Genomic DNA, 15,050 nt, shown 5'->3' with positions numbered 1-15,050 from the left:
AGTGAAATACTTTACACAAAGGAATTAATTCAAAAGCCTGCCCGCTAAGAAAACAAAACATAGCCTTGTCTACTTGGTCATTCTTTTCTCCCTCTCAAGACCTTTCAAGCGGCACCCTAGTTTCAGAAAAAAATATAAAATGTCATGTCTTCACCACAAACTTCGCATAAAAGGCTAGAAGAAAGAGTATCCTCCTGTGTGGCTGAAATCACCGTAACTTCTCACTTTTTGATTCTACACTTTCATGCATCTTCTTTTGATATTAGTTACTGCTAAGCAGGACATCGTACTCGAACAGCCACTGGGACTGATCCACACAGGCACTTCCGCCCTCCTCCTCCCCCCCCAACACATGCTGCTGAAGCTGCCATAGTGAACTAAGGAGCTACAGTTCTTTCTCGGACATTTATTTTAGAAAAGTGCTGCACCTCAGTCCTGCAAGGCTTATCATCAGTACTGAGCAAAAGCCCAATTAGAATTGAATTTCTTTCCAGTAACACTGATCCGTTTACAAAATAGATCCTTAGATCTCTGTTGAGGATACCAATTTTGTACGGTATCCTCAGTGTGGCTCCACATCCTCAGCAGAAACTTCCAAAAATGCTTCTGCTGCAATCTTTTTCAGATCATGTCAGTGCACAGCATCAACACTCTTTGGAGAGAGCTGATCATGGATTATCACTACCTAGAAACAACTGAAGTAATTATATTCCGAGTTTCTGTGAAATTTCTGCATGATCTTACTCTCTGGCCATCAGATTATTATTAAATGCAAAACTGATGAACTGTGCATTGTAGAGATTCCACTAATATTCACATTTAAGACAAATGGGTAAATCAGCAGGATCTTTTACAAGTATCCAGAACATCAACTCACAAGGAGTTTGTATTATATTCAGTTTTTTGCTTTCCTGCAGAGTTTTCACTTGTTAAGGTAAGGACATGCCTTTCAGTTACAGAATAACTTTCCCACTACTCTTACTTACCTGGGGTTCAAGAGTGTAAAAGAACAATGTTGGAATGTTTTAATTAAAACCTTGCTTTTTACTTGTAAGACTGATCTGAGGATTAACCTCAAAAGGTTACATCTATAGGAAGCTATGCATCTGCACATTTTCCTTAAACCTACGTATTTGCAAGTGAAGATATTTTGCCAATAAGATCTTTGAAAGCCACTGCTTCCTTTTTTCCTAGAAGGAGTGCTGTATGGTTGAGTTTTGCCTATAGCCTGCTCAGAAAGATGCTTTCAGGGAGGCAGGTCCTTATTTACCCTGGCCTAGAGACTTCTTAGAGTAACATGATACTTAGGAACAAGTACCACGATTGCAGAAGTAATAAGGTATGTGTCTCCTAAAGTCCCTGATGGAACTGGATGACTTCCTCTCCTTATGCAGAGGCTAATTGCAAGCCATCAAATAATTTTGGAGAAATCATTACTCAGAGTTTATTCAGACAATAAGGAACAATTTAGAACACTGGAAGGAAATTTGCTCTTAGTCTTCTGTAATCTCATTATGGCAAAGCTTTCTAGTAAAAAGCCCATCATTTCTTCTTTTGGTTTTAAAGGGGAATGACATATGAAGAGGGAAAGAACAGACAGCAATTCCTTACCTATCTGAAAGGTTATTTTCCCTGTCAGAGTAAGGATTTGCATCTAAAAGCCAAATAAGAGCCATTCTCATTTTTCGACTGCTTGAAACAACGGTTTTTCAAGAGTGACAATCTGCCAAAAATACTGCAGGTCAGGGCACAGGTGACAGACCTTCACATTGTTAAAAGAGCATTTGAGACACTCCAGTTAGGATGGAAAATCAAAGAAAAAAGTTTTTAAACCTTCCTTTACTCCATTAACTCATTAATGACGTAAATCACTGTCTTGCCAAAAATATTTTTGCCTTCTTTAGAAGAAAAACACTTTGACAGTTTTTTTCTGAACAAATTACAAAACTTTTCTGTTTTAGAGTAGTTCATATGCTCCTGCAGTGGGGTTTGAAATTCAAGAATGGCAAAAAAACTCAAAATCTCAGTCCTCAGGCTTGTGGCATTTAGGCATGACTTATCCATCATATCTTCTGAAAATCTGAACACACAAGCTCTTTGATCAAGCTTAACGCCTGAAGAGCTTCTGTGTTACTATGCTAAATGACAGCAGATGACCACACGAGCACTTCTGTACTAGATTCTCCACTGTTCTATACCTCAGGAGAAATTCAATTCAACAGCAAAGATGAAAGAGATTACTTAAGTTTGAGGGGTTTGCATCTTTAAGATGCAAAAAAGGCTCAACTTTTTCCATCACTAGATGCAGAAAATCTGGAGTTGATAGCACAAGCCTGAATTCTAGAATCTCCAGCAAGAAGACAGAGTATCAGTACAAAGGCATTCACTGCAAGAGATCTTCAGCACTACATAGAGGTCTCTAAAGCTCAAGGAATTTCAGAACTATGACATTTTGTCAAAAGAACAGACATTCCAAAATAGCAATGAAACTATCACGTTTCAAGAAAAGTGATTTGATGACTACAATTATTTAAACATACGGAAGATGAAATAGAAGTCAAATATAACCACCTCTGAATTCTAGTAAGTTAAATATTCACATATAACTCTCTTAATAATTACTTACAAACTGGTAAGACATTATCTTCTACTGTGCTTTGCCACAACTACATTCTATCTTCCTACTCTGAAGAGACTATTTACCTCACAAAACACAGTATCTGCCTGAAGGCCACTTGACTTCAATGAGTTACTCAAAGATGCTGTTTCAGACACAGATTTCACAATCAAGTTTTGTAAAAATACTCTGAATTTATCATCAGAGACAATATGATATATAGTAGCTTCATATGCACTTCTGTCCCCATTTTCAGCTACTTGAAGACATCTGTCCCTTACACCTCCTCAAAAGTATTTTCACAGGTCTACAAGAACAAATTCACTGTTATTGATGGAAGTAATGTTGGGAACAATTGCAAAGAAAATACATATGATCCCTACTATTACCTGGTTGTGCAGACTTGCTTTGAGTTTCCTACAGCACTTGTTCTGTCTTTGATAATGCACATATCATGGTTACATACTGGTGGAGCAGTAGCAATGTTTATCAACAACTGTAAACCTCAAAAAATTTCTTAGTATACTTCTAGCAATATTCATTCCATGCAACAGCTGTATGACCATAAAAAACATGGTAAGATTTTCTGTGGCAGAACTTTTATTTGGAGGGAAATTATAACTTTTGCATTTACATGGCACAAATTATATACAGTACACTTTCCATGATAAGAATTACGATGCTGTTTGCAGAAAGGTATCAAATTTGAGATACATAATGCATAAGCTAAAATATACAAATCAGGGGTGGAAGTGAACCTAACGGCCATCTTTTTTATCTATAGAAGTATTTCAGGGAATAATGTTAATTCAATGTTCAAAAATCTTTAACAAACTTCTAGTAAAGTTAATTGAAATATTTATAATACTATTTAGTTGTTGCACAGTATTTCCAATATACAATCAAGAAGATGCACAGAACACAACACTTAATACGAAAAAAAATTAAAAAAAAACTATTGCACCCACAATTTAAAGGTTTCACTGCCTTTTGGATGCTGCACTACCATATTTATATAAACATTTACAACACTTCAGTAAACACAAAGGTTCTAAATATAGTGCAGCATTATGGGGGGCCACTTTCAGCTCTTAAAATAAATGTTAAATGCCCATATACTGTGCCATTTATTCTAAGCTGATGATTTAAGCTGTAACCTTTAATTCCTACTGTGAGTAGCAAACACACTCTCCCCATGTTCAGAAGATTATCATAACTCTGGCTATCCATACTCTATGTTCTGAACTCTAAACTGTCCTTGGCTTCATTATCATTTTGGCATTTTGCCTCAGTGCTTGTGACAACTATTTCTTACATTATTTTCTTAATGCCCTGTTAAATAGTCCTGTGTAGAATCTGAAGCAAAAGAATCTGCATCTTCATTATCAGAATCATCACTACTGTCATCTGCAGCTGGTTCTCCTGTCAGTGCTATCCGGGCATAATCATCAGTGTCTATGGACTTGCAGAAATGAATGGCATACTTCAGTTTTTCCTCCAGTACTTGCTTACAGGAATACCTGGGCAACTTTAGCAGAAAGAAGCAAGTATATGACTCAGGAAGGAAGTGGTCTGGAGGATTGTATTTATCCAATACCTGCCAAAAACAGAAAGAACAATGTCTGATCCACTGTCCAAAGCGCAAATAAATACTGAGATACTTTAGAATTTTTTAAATAGGATGTTAGATTTGTGATTCTGATGCTACACTTTCTTAAAAGAACAACAAAAAAATCGATTTTACATACACTATATAAAACAAACAAACAAATTATAATTTTACTTGATTATAAATAAATATATGGTTAGGAACAATCTTAAAAAAAATTGTAAAACATCAGCAAATACCAAAGCATGATTTCAGTTAAAATTGTGTTTATGAATTTAGCTGAAATGATTATGGAACTAAATAAAATGCTATATAAATGCCAGCCAAAACAATTTACTACTGACACTATCAACAGCTATAAAAGTAAACAGCTGGGAAACTTAAGAGGAATATCTACTTGCCAAACACGAACGAATACACAGAATCAAAAGAAAAATATTCATGCACATTATTGATCTCTGTTGCACTATCAAATCTACAATGAAGTTTGATATTGAAGGTTCAGTAAAATCAGCCTGTTCTTTTATATGACATACTATTATACCTCCACTAGCTATTTAAAATAAAACTCCCATGCCCTCACCCCTTACCTGAATAACAAAGTCTCTCCCTCTAAAGTCTGCAATAGTCCTGGGCAATCTTGTTCTGCCCCAAACAAAACGCAAGAAGAGAGACCGTTCTGTGTTGGAGAAGGATTCCATCACTTCCCAGAACCACTGTATCAAGGAAGCAGTTGGTTCTATGCCTTTATACGTTGCTACAGATTTCAGAAGGTGAAGTGGAATATCCGGGCTTCCACATACCTGCAAAATAAAACATGATGGTAGGATAAAAAGGCTGATCAAATCAATTATAGATTATTTCTTCCCTCCATTCTCTCAAAAGTTTTAATCTGCTTTTACATTGACAAAATGAATATTTAAATATTTCAAATATTGCGCACATTCTTCTATTCAAATGATAATACACACACATCTTTCCATCATGGGGCATAAACTAACCTTCCTACATATTCCTAAAGCACACACACACACACACAAATTTTTTTACTTGGGAAGAGTATGTCCAATTCACCTTTAACAATGCAAAGCTACGAGTACTGCTCATGACCTTCCACCAAACTGCTGTTAGAATTCAGTAGGTCCTACTTTTTACTCCCCAAAATAATTCATTACCTCCCTGCTCAACTATATCAATGTAATTTTTTAAAAACATTTTCTAGTCTTTGCTTTGACAAAACATTTGCAATCACAGAATAAATACTGTAAATAATACTAATATGTGGGCTTCAGATTAGTGCGGAATATGTGAAGCATCTCACTCAGTCTGAGAGAGGTAGCAAAGTAGAAATCAGTACCATAGTTTCTAGTTCATATCCTGTAAAGAGTGAAAGTAGAGGAACGGGAACAACACGGGCCATCCCCTCACGAACTGCTGCAACTTGTTCGTCAAATTCATGAAGTCTGCAAAACATTCAAATTTCCATGAACACCATTTCTAACAATTATTTAACCTAATACTTATTGCTGTATCAATGCATTCTGCACATGTCCCCAGCTATGTGCCAGAGAACATCAACAGACACTTGTTGCACAAGAGATTTCCCATACACCACTTCCTACACCAACTCACGTATAGCAAGCTCAGTACGAAGTGCCTACCAGTATTTTGGATATTTTAATTCCAGTATTAGTGGGGAGCTGTGCCTAGCAAGAATGGATCACTATCACATTTGGAAGCACCATTTCCTTGGGAAAAGAATGTCTGTGTTTTAATATTCTGCCCTCAAAATTTCTAACACTGGACAGACATTATGTTAAGAGACACAAGTCTGAACTAACACATGAGGCCTGAGGAAAGGAATTACTGTACTGTAAGACGATCACAGATAATCCTAACATTTCTGCTGCTACCTATGATTTTTGCTTCCCTCCCCCCATCTCCTTCCTGTCAGGCTAATTTCTGAGCTCCCCAGACCTGAGATTCACAAGCTCCATCCTCAGACTTTTCATCACCAAAATAAACAGAGCTATATGTATAAAACAAAGTTTCTCCTGAGATACTTTTTCACATGGATTCTATTCAGATGCAAGTCTTCCTCTCAAGGGCTTCATGTAATTTAAATATTTAGATTGGTATCAAGTTTTTTAATGTGTCTACCAAAGGAGTTTTAACTGTAAAATGCTTTGGAATAGCTGGTATCCTTTGAGAATAGCATACAACAGCAAGAAAATGAAATCATTTCCTCACAGGAATTAAATGCTTCAGTAATCATTTTGTATTTTATATAAACATACTGTTTATCCATGGCAAATGGAATTCCTCTCTACTGTCAAAAAGAGATGCAAGTGTTGGCTCACAACTATTTATAGTAGAAAACTTTTATAGAGAAACAAAGAGTGTAATTTAAATAGCTGCTGCAACTAATAAGCAAGTATGAAATGATAATGCAGTCTAGTTCAAGTGTTCACTAAAATAGTTAACTGTAGTGCAGAGAATAAAGCAACTGTAAGTCAGTCTCTCCCCAAAATTATCTATTTTCCACGGTTATATATAGGCTATGGCCACAGTTTCACATAGAGATGCCTATTTACATCTTAAACGTTCTTGTCCAGATTAGGTTAGTTATCTAGGTATCTAAGTAACCAAAGGCCTGTTTTCACAAATGCCAAAAAAATGAATTCCCACTGGCTTCAGTGCAATGTTCAGCTGCTTGGCAGCTGTGGATGAATTGGTCTACATATGGATGAGAGAAACTTATTTTATGGTATTCAGGGTACGAACATTTGGTATCAGGCTTTTAGAGTTAGATGGGAAAGGAGTAAGAATTAAACTGGGACTGCTCTTGACTTCAACTGATAATACATAAAACTGTAGGAATAGTATCATTAAATCTAAGTTCACGTCACAAACAGCTTAATGATCTAAATGTATGAGAGAATATATACAAGATGAGACCTCAAGTGTACTACTTCATCATATAGAAAGAAGGGCATTTCTTCTCCTGTAAAATTGTCAGAACTGCCCTACGAGGGCAGCTATTAAAATCTAGCCTATTAATTTATTTCCCAATTTTTAAAAACTCTTTCCTAAAAATTAAGTTTAATCTTTTCTCCTTTAGGAGATTAAAAGAGATCAGAAAATCAACACTATAACCACATAAAAATATTAAAATGCATGTATATAAGAGGTTAAAGCAGCATATTGTTTAAAAGGTTACACCTACCATTTTCTTTAAAAATATAAAAAAAGTCATGATTACTCATTTGAATAATTTGACTGACTTATTCAACAAACCTGTAGTTTATTGCCAGCCTCACATATTCAGCTCTATTATCCAGTGTAATATGGGTGTACTTGGAGCTCAATTGAATGTCTTGACCACTTGCATTAGGCACAGTAAATGGCAGGCTCATAGCTTCAAACTCTTCTGAAGTAGCCTCGTTGTCTCGAATGTACATAAGCCCAGGAATAAAATCTTTATCAACCTTTTGAAAAAAAAATCCAACTCTGAGTTAAAATCAGTTTATTAGCTTTATACCACAGTATGTCTTTTATACCAAAAGCATTGTGTTAAATGTCTGATCACAACCCAGCTAACTGGATTTCAAAGCAAGAAAATAGTTCAGTATTTTACACAAAATCACATTATGCTGGGGGCTGTAAGGGACATGTTCTAGTTTTCAATCCTTTTGGGTAACATTTGCCAAGAAACTCTATTATGTAAGAAAATGGATTTAAAGCTTAAAGACATAATAACCCCTATGTATTCCAAAGCTGGTTTTGGTACAAAAGGAATCATCATCTTGACAAGTAAATGACTCAGTGCTGTTACAGTAAGTACGTTTCCAGATGACAGTAGTTAAAAAGCAGCTTTTCTTCATACAAAAGACCTGTTACTCTAAATCACCCAAGTTCAATAAACAGAAACTGAAAGTTTGTGATGTTTCTTATGTGGGCATAGGTTATTTTCAGTAGTAGTCTGGATTTAACTCATTTTCCTTCACTTTAAAACAGTGTAGGTTGTGTATCCAATCAGTTACTGCATCTCAGCAAAAAAAACAGGAACAGCTATGGAAAGGTTTACTGGCAAGCAGTTCAGCCACAAGTATTTATCTAGTCAAATCCAAGATCTGTACGCTCTAGAATTCAAACAGGTTATTTAACTACTTTTAAAAGACTTTAAATTTAATGGTAAGTACAAGTAATCTTTTTATGCTGCCAGTCAAAATACCGTAACTATGCAGACAGCAGGGAAGCCAATCACCAGACAAGAATTCATGCTAGTGTCTGTCTTCTGTAAGTTATATCCCTACACAGAAATGTCATACTTACTTCACTGAGATCAGCAATTGTTAGGTTCATTCCCGCAAGCTGTTTCCACACTGGTTCAGCCAGGTTGAGACTCAGAGGGCTCCCAGTCCGGATAGCAATGCCCAGTAGTACCCCTGCAAGTTTAAACATATATATATATGTATGTTTAAAGATTCACAATATTCTGATCACGTAACTCAAGTAGAAAGTCACAATGCTGCTAAGAAGTTACCCAGAAAACGAAACATGTTCATATGTAAGAGAGACTTGGCAGCAGGATTTAACAGGAAACAATCTCTGTTAGCTCCAGATTCATCTCTTCCATTTGGAGTCACAATTAGAAGAGGGGTCAGTCCATTCTGAAGCTCCTCACACATTTCTGCAATTGATTCACTATAACCTCCACCACAATCGTCCACAGATTCACCTTGGGAAAAAAAAAAAAAAAAAAAAAAAAAAAAAAAAAAGCTTAAAATTACATATTGGTTCAAAAACATGTTTTAAATTAAGTCTTGAAATAAACTGCATTTCATTCCATAGGGATAAGTGGTTAAATAGAACTATGCTAGAAGCTTTCATATGAAAACACTTTCATGTTTTCCTTTGGGTTTGGGAGATTTCCAGCTCCCTGTAAAACTCATATCTAGAAGAAGAAAATCATTATCTAGATGATATAAACAATTTTTTGCTAGAGTATAAATAATATTTTTGTATAATACAGTAATTAAAGCAGAAGAGAAGTAGGAAAAGAGAGCCCATGCAATACGCAATTCTTAAGTGACATTTTAAACTGATAAACTTTGATTTAGATATAGTTCTACATATACATACACACTCACACACACACAGTAGATAAAATGGTTCTTCAATCTATACTATTTTTCATCAAAAAGCTCAAAGTGACACATACATTATAAAAACAACTCAAATAAAACCAGTTAGCCAGGATTATCTACTAAATCTGACACCTCAAATAGCAGGTTTAGGTTCTGGAGAATGTTCACTAAGCAAAATTGGTGCCTTTTTAATTTAAGGACAGTTGTAGACACATTTAAACTAATGTTGAGTTTGTTTTATTTAAGAAAAAGATCATTTTAAAAAGGTCTTTTTGCTACCTAACATTTTGACATTTTGAGCATCTTCCTCTGCCTATACATCTACATTGTCTTCCTATCCTATCTCTTCCTTTTTTCATGGCCTCCAAAAAAAAAGAAAAAAAGGAAAAAAAAAAAAAAAAAAAAAAAAAGAAAGAAAAAAGAAAAAGGGGAAAAAAGAGGAAACAATAAAGTTAAATGCAAAGTAGGTGGGAAGTAAGGTTCGTACCAACAAACTTGACTTTCCAAACACGATGAGGTAGCAGAAGGCTATCCGGGCTGAAAGAACTCATTTTCGCACACATCTGCCCAAAAACTGACTTTGTACCATCAGGTCCAGCCAGTCCTCCCTTACTCCTAGAACGTTTTACCTATCAAACAAGCACATCATACAAGTCATGATAAAGACATATTTCACCTGGCATCAATATGCAGATCAGACCATAAGATTACGTTTATAAAATCTTAGTGCAGTTTATGAAATACTTCCAGAGAGACACACTTGATCTTGTATATATGTAATACACACAGAGGAAGAATTTTAAATTATAGCACTGAAGTATTTTTCACTACCACCTAATATCTAATATTCATCCCTGGATACAGATATCACAGAATCCTACTATGTATCCTGACCATGTTCAGGAGGATGAAAGCAATTACAATCTCAGGTTATTATGAGCTCAGGAAGATTGCTTCTGACCTGAAAGCAAGATACACCTACACATTAAAGAGAAAAAGGTATTAGTTACAGGAGAGCTACTCTCCAATTTCTGCAATTGTTACTACTACTGTGACACAGCTGTTTAGTCAACTATCGGTGATTACTAAGATCATCATCATTTATGAACAGTGCAAACTCCAAGATCTACACAATAAAATAAAATTTTGAACTAAGCCTGGACTGGTATGATCAGAGATGCTGTTCTGGGACAGTTCACTTCAAGGACCATTCCCAAGAGGTAATGCAAACTGCATGAAGTTTGGTTTCTTTTACACTACATTATCCTCCAATAGTCCTAAACAGCCTCTCTGCATTCAAGCTTGCCCTTGTGCTATACCTCAAAAGTATAAAACATACCCTCAATTTCATGATATGAAAACACCAAACTGGCACTCAGGTGCAGTGTAACCCTCACATTATATTTCAGACACTTTGAACATGAAAAATACACGCACAAAATAACTGGGGCCTAGAAAAGAGCCAGGGCTAAGTAGTCTGCAATGTGGATAAGACTTTCTAAAAAGTGATCTAATACATATAAAACTTGACCTCAGTACACGTAAGTGGTGTCTAGCTTGCTTTTACACAGCTAGTTAGACAGCTGTTTTGTCCAATTCTGTTCTTCAAAAAGACCACTGAATGACAAAGTAAGTTTAGGAATTATTTTCAAAAACAAGTCTATATCTGCAAAATAACTTTAAATTAAAAATTCATCTATTCATTTTATACTATGGAAGATAAAGACGTGAATTGACTGCAGAATATAATACATTAATCCATAAGGAGAAGAATTTTCCGAAAGCAAAGAAATCTTAAGTCTGCCTGAAGTTAAACAAACTCAGGCTACAAATAAGATGCACGTTCTTAACCTTGAGAACAATTAAGAAATTGTGACCCATATTTGGCGCTGTGTGTTCAAGTTAGATGACGAAGTTAGTCTCTTTTAGCTTTCACCAGAATAAACCCAGGACACACCCGTATTATAACAGTATTTCATTTCCACAGAAGCTATGATAAAGGGAAGCCCTGCACTTACCAGTCCTTTTCTGGATTTAAAGAGAATAAAGTAATGAACTGTAACACAAAAGCCTACCTTTACTAACTAAAGTGGAAACAAGATATTAGGAAATAAGTACAACTTATTCACTTGTTTCCTACTCAAAGTTAAATATTTGCACTGTTTATTGCACCTTCTGAATTCACAAGAAAAATGGAAAAAGTAAAGTATCTGGTACTTTCTTCAGTTTCTACTTCCTAAGTAATAAACTAAAACAACTCATTTCAATCATATAATGTTATCAGGAGATTTTTTAAGTACCCATAGGAAAAGGCAAAGGAATATAATACAGCCTACAGTTCAACATAACAAATTCTAGTTCATTAAGTTCATTTTAACTACTTAGCCAAAATTTTCAGTTTCTCTATTCTAAACTTACAGAATATGTTTTCTTACTTTTTACAATATAGTAAAATAATAAATAATTAATTAAATAAATAAAACATTAAAGGAAAGAAATGCATGAGGAAGCCCAAGCTTCAGTCTGTTTAAATGAAAACAATGTTTTACTATTCTATGTTACTGAAATACTTATGGAAAAAGATGTATCTGGCCTAAGGCATGACATTACATTTTCTAACGTCAATGATAAGGGGGGGGAAAAAAGCCCTTTTATATAAAAACAATTCCACGATCCATATGACTACATGTAATGACCAGCAAACGACAAGAGTTTATCATCTTCTAATTACCTTCAAGGGCATTTTTTTCATGTTCTCTGTTACGAAAGCAACAGCTGAATAATTCATATGATCCTTTGGGAAGGTAAGAAAGACATCAGAACCACCACTCCCTCAAATAATACAATCCAGTACATCTTGAAAAAGCAGTCCTTTGTCAAGCAGGACACATTTTGCCTATCAAGTGTCCGAATAATATATTTAACATTTCAAGTCAAGAAGTGCCCCTTCCCCCTCAAAAAATTGTAGACAAAAATGTACTGAAAAGAAAGCCCTTGCTGTGTTATGCTTTCTGGTTCTCTGATATAAATCCAGAAACACGAAGAGACTTTACAAGTGTACAGCACTGGGGGCTAAACATACACACTAGACTCAAAACTTTAGCCTAAGTTACCTGTATTCTGTTGAGCTCTACAACGGGCCCATGCTGACGATCTCTCACCATAGTTGCTTGCACAACTTTTCTGAAAGCTGCCTCCTGAAAAAAGAAAATACAAAAAATTAGAACAGCGGCAATCAAATAAAGATGCTCATATTTCAAACAAAAATGTACTTAGTTCAACTCAAGAAGATCTAGATTCTACAACAGAACAGAGAAATGCATCTTGCAATACTATTCCTTCAGCAACTTCCTTCTGACTATCACTCAAACTTTGAGTAAAGGCTCAAATTCTCCAAATCTCTCTTTAGAAGAAATGGAAATAAACATCAAATATTTCTGAAATACTCAAAAAATAAACAAGCAGGCAAGAGCAACAGAAGATAAAGCTGTGAGATGTCATTTAAGGAGCATGTTATTTGTGCTAATACAATTCAAGTCTGAAATATTTAGGATAATCAAAATAAAAAAGTCTCTCCTGTACCATTCCTAACTATGGTTGGTAAAATTTTAATCTCACTGGCTTCAGTTATTACTAAACATCCAAAATGTCAATGATTTCAAATATATGTTAGTTTATACCAAACTAATAAATGTATATGGAGAAGTACATCAGGAAAAAAAAAAACAATCAAAAAAGCTAAAGAAGAGACCATAATGCTTAAGGAAGGCAATAAACTACAAAATCAAAAACAAACTTTTCATGCAAATTTAAACACCTGAATTTCACTAACTAAAGATTTGCCTCAATTTTTACACTGTCAGTTTCAAGTAAGCTTTATCAGAATTTAAGTCTTTCAAATCTCTATTATCTGACTTGGAATTCTTAGATATGAATACAGCATCACAACTTTGGTGTCCCTGTTGAATAATTTTAACATTAAATGTGTCTAATATCACATTTATCATGTATCTGAAGCTTTTCTACAACTGTTGTGCAGACTCAAAACTAAACAATGTTGAATGTGCCTCCTACACATCTATTTCTATACCTAACATAATTTACATTAAGATTTACAAGTGTTGTGAAGATTGTATCTAGAATTTCCCTTTGCTTTTTCACAGATTTTGATGAAAAATGAGTGGTCTTTTCTTGGTCTGTTAAGCATGTGTTGTTCTGCTGAATTTCTCCACTACCCAATTCTTTTGTTGTCTAAAGACAGATACTTGTAGACAACACATGTTAAGGAGTCTGGTTATAAGCCATATGTCTTTGTTACAGACACAGAACAGCTCTGCAGAGAGCAAGCAAAACATTAACTGCTTTTATTAACTGCTTTTTTAAATTTTAAAATACATTTCATAGTAGAATTTGGTTGTTAATACAAGGTTATCATTCTTTGTTAAACATATTACTATGACAGTGAGAAAATTCAGACTCAAAACTGATGATCACACTGAAAGTCAGTTATCTTTTTAAAGGTTTTCTGTATCTGAAGTTTTAAATTAGTGCTGCAATCTTCAGGACTTGCAATTAAATGGATTTCCTCATGATTGACTTTCCTTATGACTATGAAATTCTATGTTTCTTTACCACTGGAGACCGAAACTTTAATCCCCATCTGAAATATGTTTGTTCCTGCATATAGTTATTGCCTCAACTACTATACCACCTGGCTATTACACCCGAAATACAAAAAGCAGACCAACACCATAATGATACCTATCTTGTGTTTCTTTGAAAGTATATTTTGGTAAATACCTTTCCCTGCGATATCAGTATTCCCCGTAATGTATCAAATCCAACTGAGGGTCCTTGGCCAGTTTCATCAAGCCGTCCTTCAAGATCAAACATTGGAATACAAGGACAGAAGAGTTCAGAAATGTGATGCAACAGCAGAAGTCTGTTTCTCAATGAAATGATAGGTATTTCCTGTAGATGATTGTACTCCATAGGAACCTATGGTAAAGCAATCATATCTGAATATAAATTTGGAATTATTATACACTGGATTTTATTAAACAAACAGAACAACAATTTATAAGATTTGTAGGCAAATTTGTATTCTTAGACATTCAGGTATTTGCTTATTCATGCTGTCAAAATAAATACTAAGTTCAGTTTTGTATAAAACATTAACAGTATCCCTCTAAACAGAAAGTTTCTGAAAGTATTAAAAACATAACAGTTAGATTTTTCTTGTTATTCCAAACCTTACAAATTTCTTTATCCATAAATAGACACATTTTACATCCTGCCATCACTATACCAAGCATTATGCCCCAATACTGCAGCTAAAAGATTCAATGAGGGAGAAATCGAATATTCAGAAATCAATCTCCTTAAACAAAAGCAAGCATAAAGAATTCACTTGGAAGGCTGAGACTTTCATAGCTGGAAGATGGCACTCATATTCCTTTCGATCTGCAAACTAAGTTATTGTTTAGAATTGGATTGGTAATGAATGAAGAAGCTTTCTCACCTCAGAAAATTGGAATCTTTCTTTGGAAATATAGAACTAAAAAAAAGTAAGTGGTTCAAGCATGAGGTGAAACAAAAGCATGTTAAACTTATTCAGAGATTTAGAATCTCTGAAAGATCAACAAGAAGCATACGAAACAGGTTTAAAGTCTGA

At 34.8% G+C, this 15,050-nt stretch overlaps 1 protein-coding gene across 3 annotated transcripts in view; it reads right to left on the bottom strand.

Annotated features, from left to right (window-relative positions):
• Positions 1 to 3,199: 3,199 nt before the first annotated feature.
• Positions 3,200 to 15,050, bottom strand: part of HERC2 (HECT and RLD domain containing E3 ubiquitin protein ligase 2) — a 116,519-nt gene continuing 104,668 nt past the window's right edge. For all 3 annotated transcript variants that reach the window (XM_062601561.1, XM_062601564.1, XM_062601562.1), the window contains exons 85-93: positions 14,177 to 14,374; positions 12,490 to 12,573; positions 9,864 to 10,005; positions 8,773 to 8,967; positions 8,562 to 8,674; positions 7,524 to 7,714; positions 5,584 to 5,689; positions 4,817 to 5,029; positions 3,200 to 4,214 (exon numbers count right to left, since the gene is read on the bottom strand). In XM_062601561.1, the coding sequence (XP_062457545.1) occupies positions 3,942 to 4,214; positions 4,817 to 5,029; positions 5,584 to 5,689; positions 7,524 to 7,714; positions 8,562 to 8,674; positions 8,773 to 8,967; positions 9,864 to 10,005; positions 12,490 to 12,573; positions 14,177 to 14,374 (1,515 nt within the window). In that variant the 3' untranslated portion in view covers positions 3,200 to 3,941. The remainder of the gene's footprint in view (positions 4,215 to 4,816; positions 5,030 to 5,583; positions 5,690 to 7,523; positions 7,715 to 8,561; positions 8,675 to 8,772; positions 8,968 to 9,863; positions 10,006 to 12,489; positions 12,574 to 14,176; positions 14,375 to 15,050) is intronic.

The sequence above is a fragment of the Rhea pennata genome, chromosome 1 (genome assembly GCF_028389875.1).
Source record: "Rhea pennata isolate bPtePen1 chromosome 1, bPtePen1.pri, whole genome shotgun sequence".
Taxonomy (NCBI): domain Eukaryota; kingdom Metazoa; phylum Chordata; class Aves; order Rheiformes; family Rheidae; genus Rhea; species Rhea pennata.
This window is presented reverse-complemented; position numbering and strand designations above follow the sequence as displayed.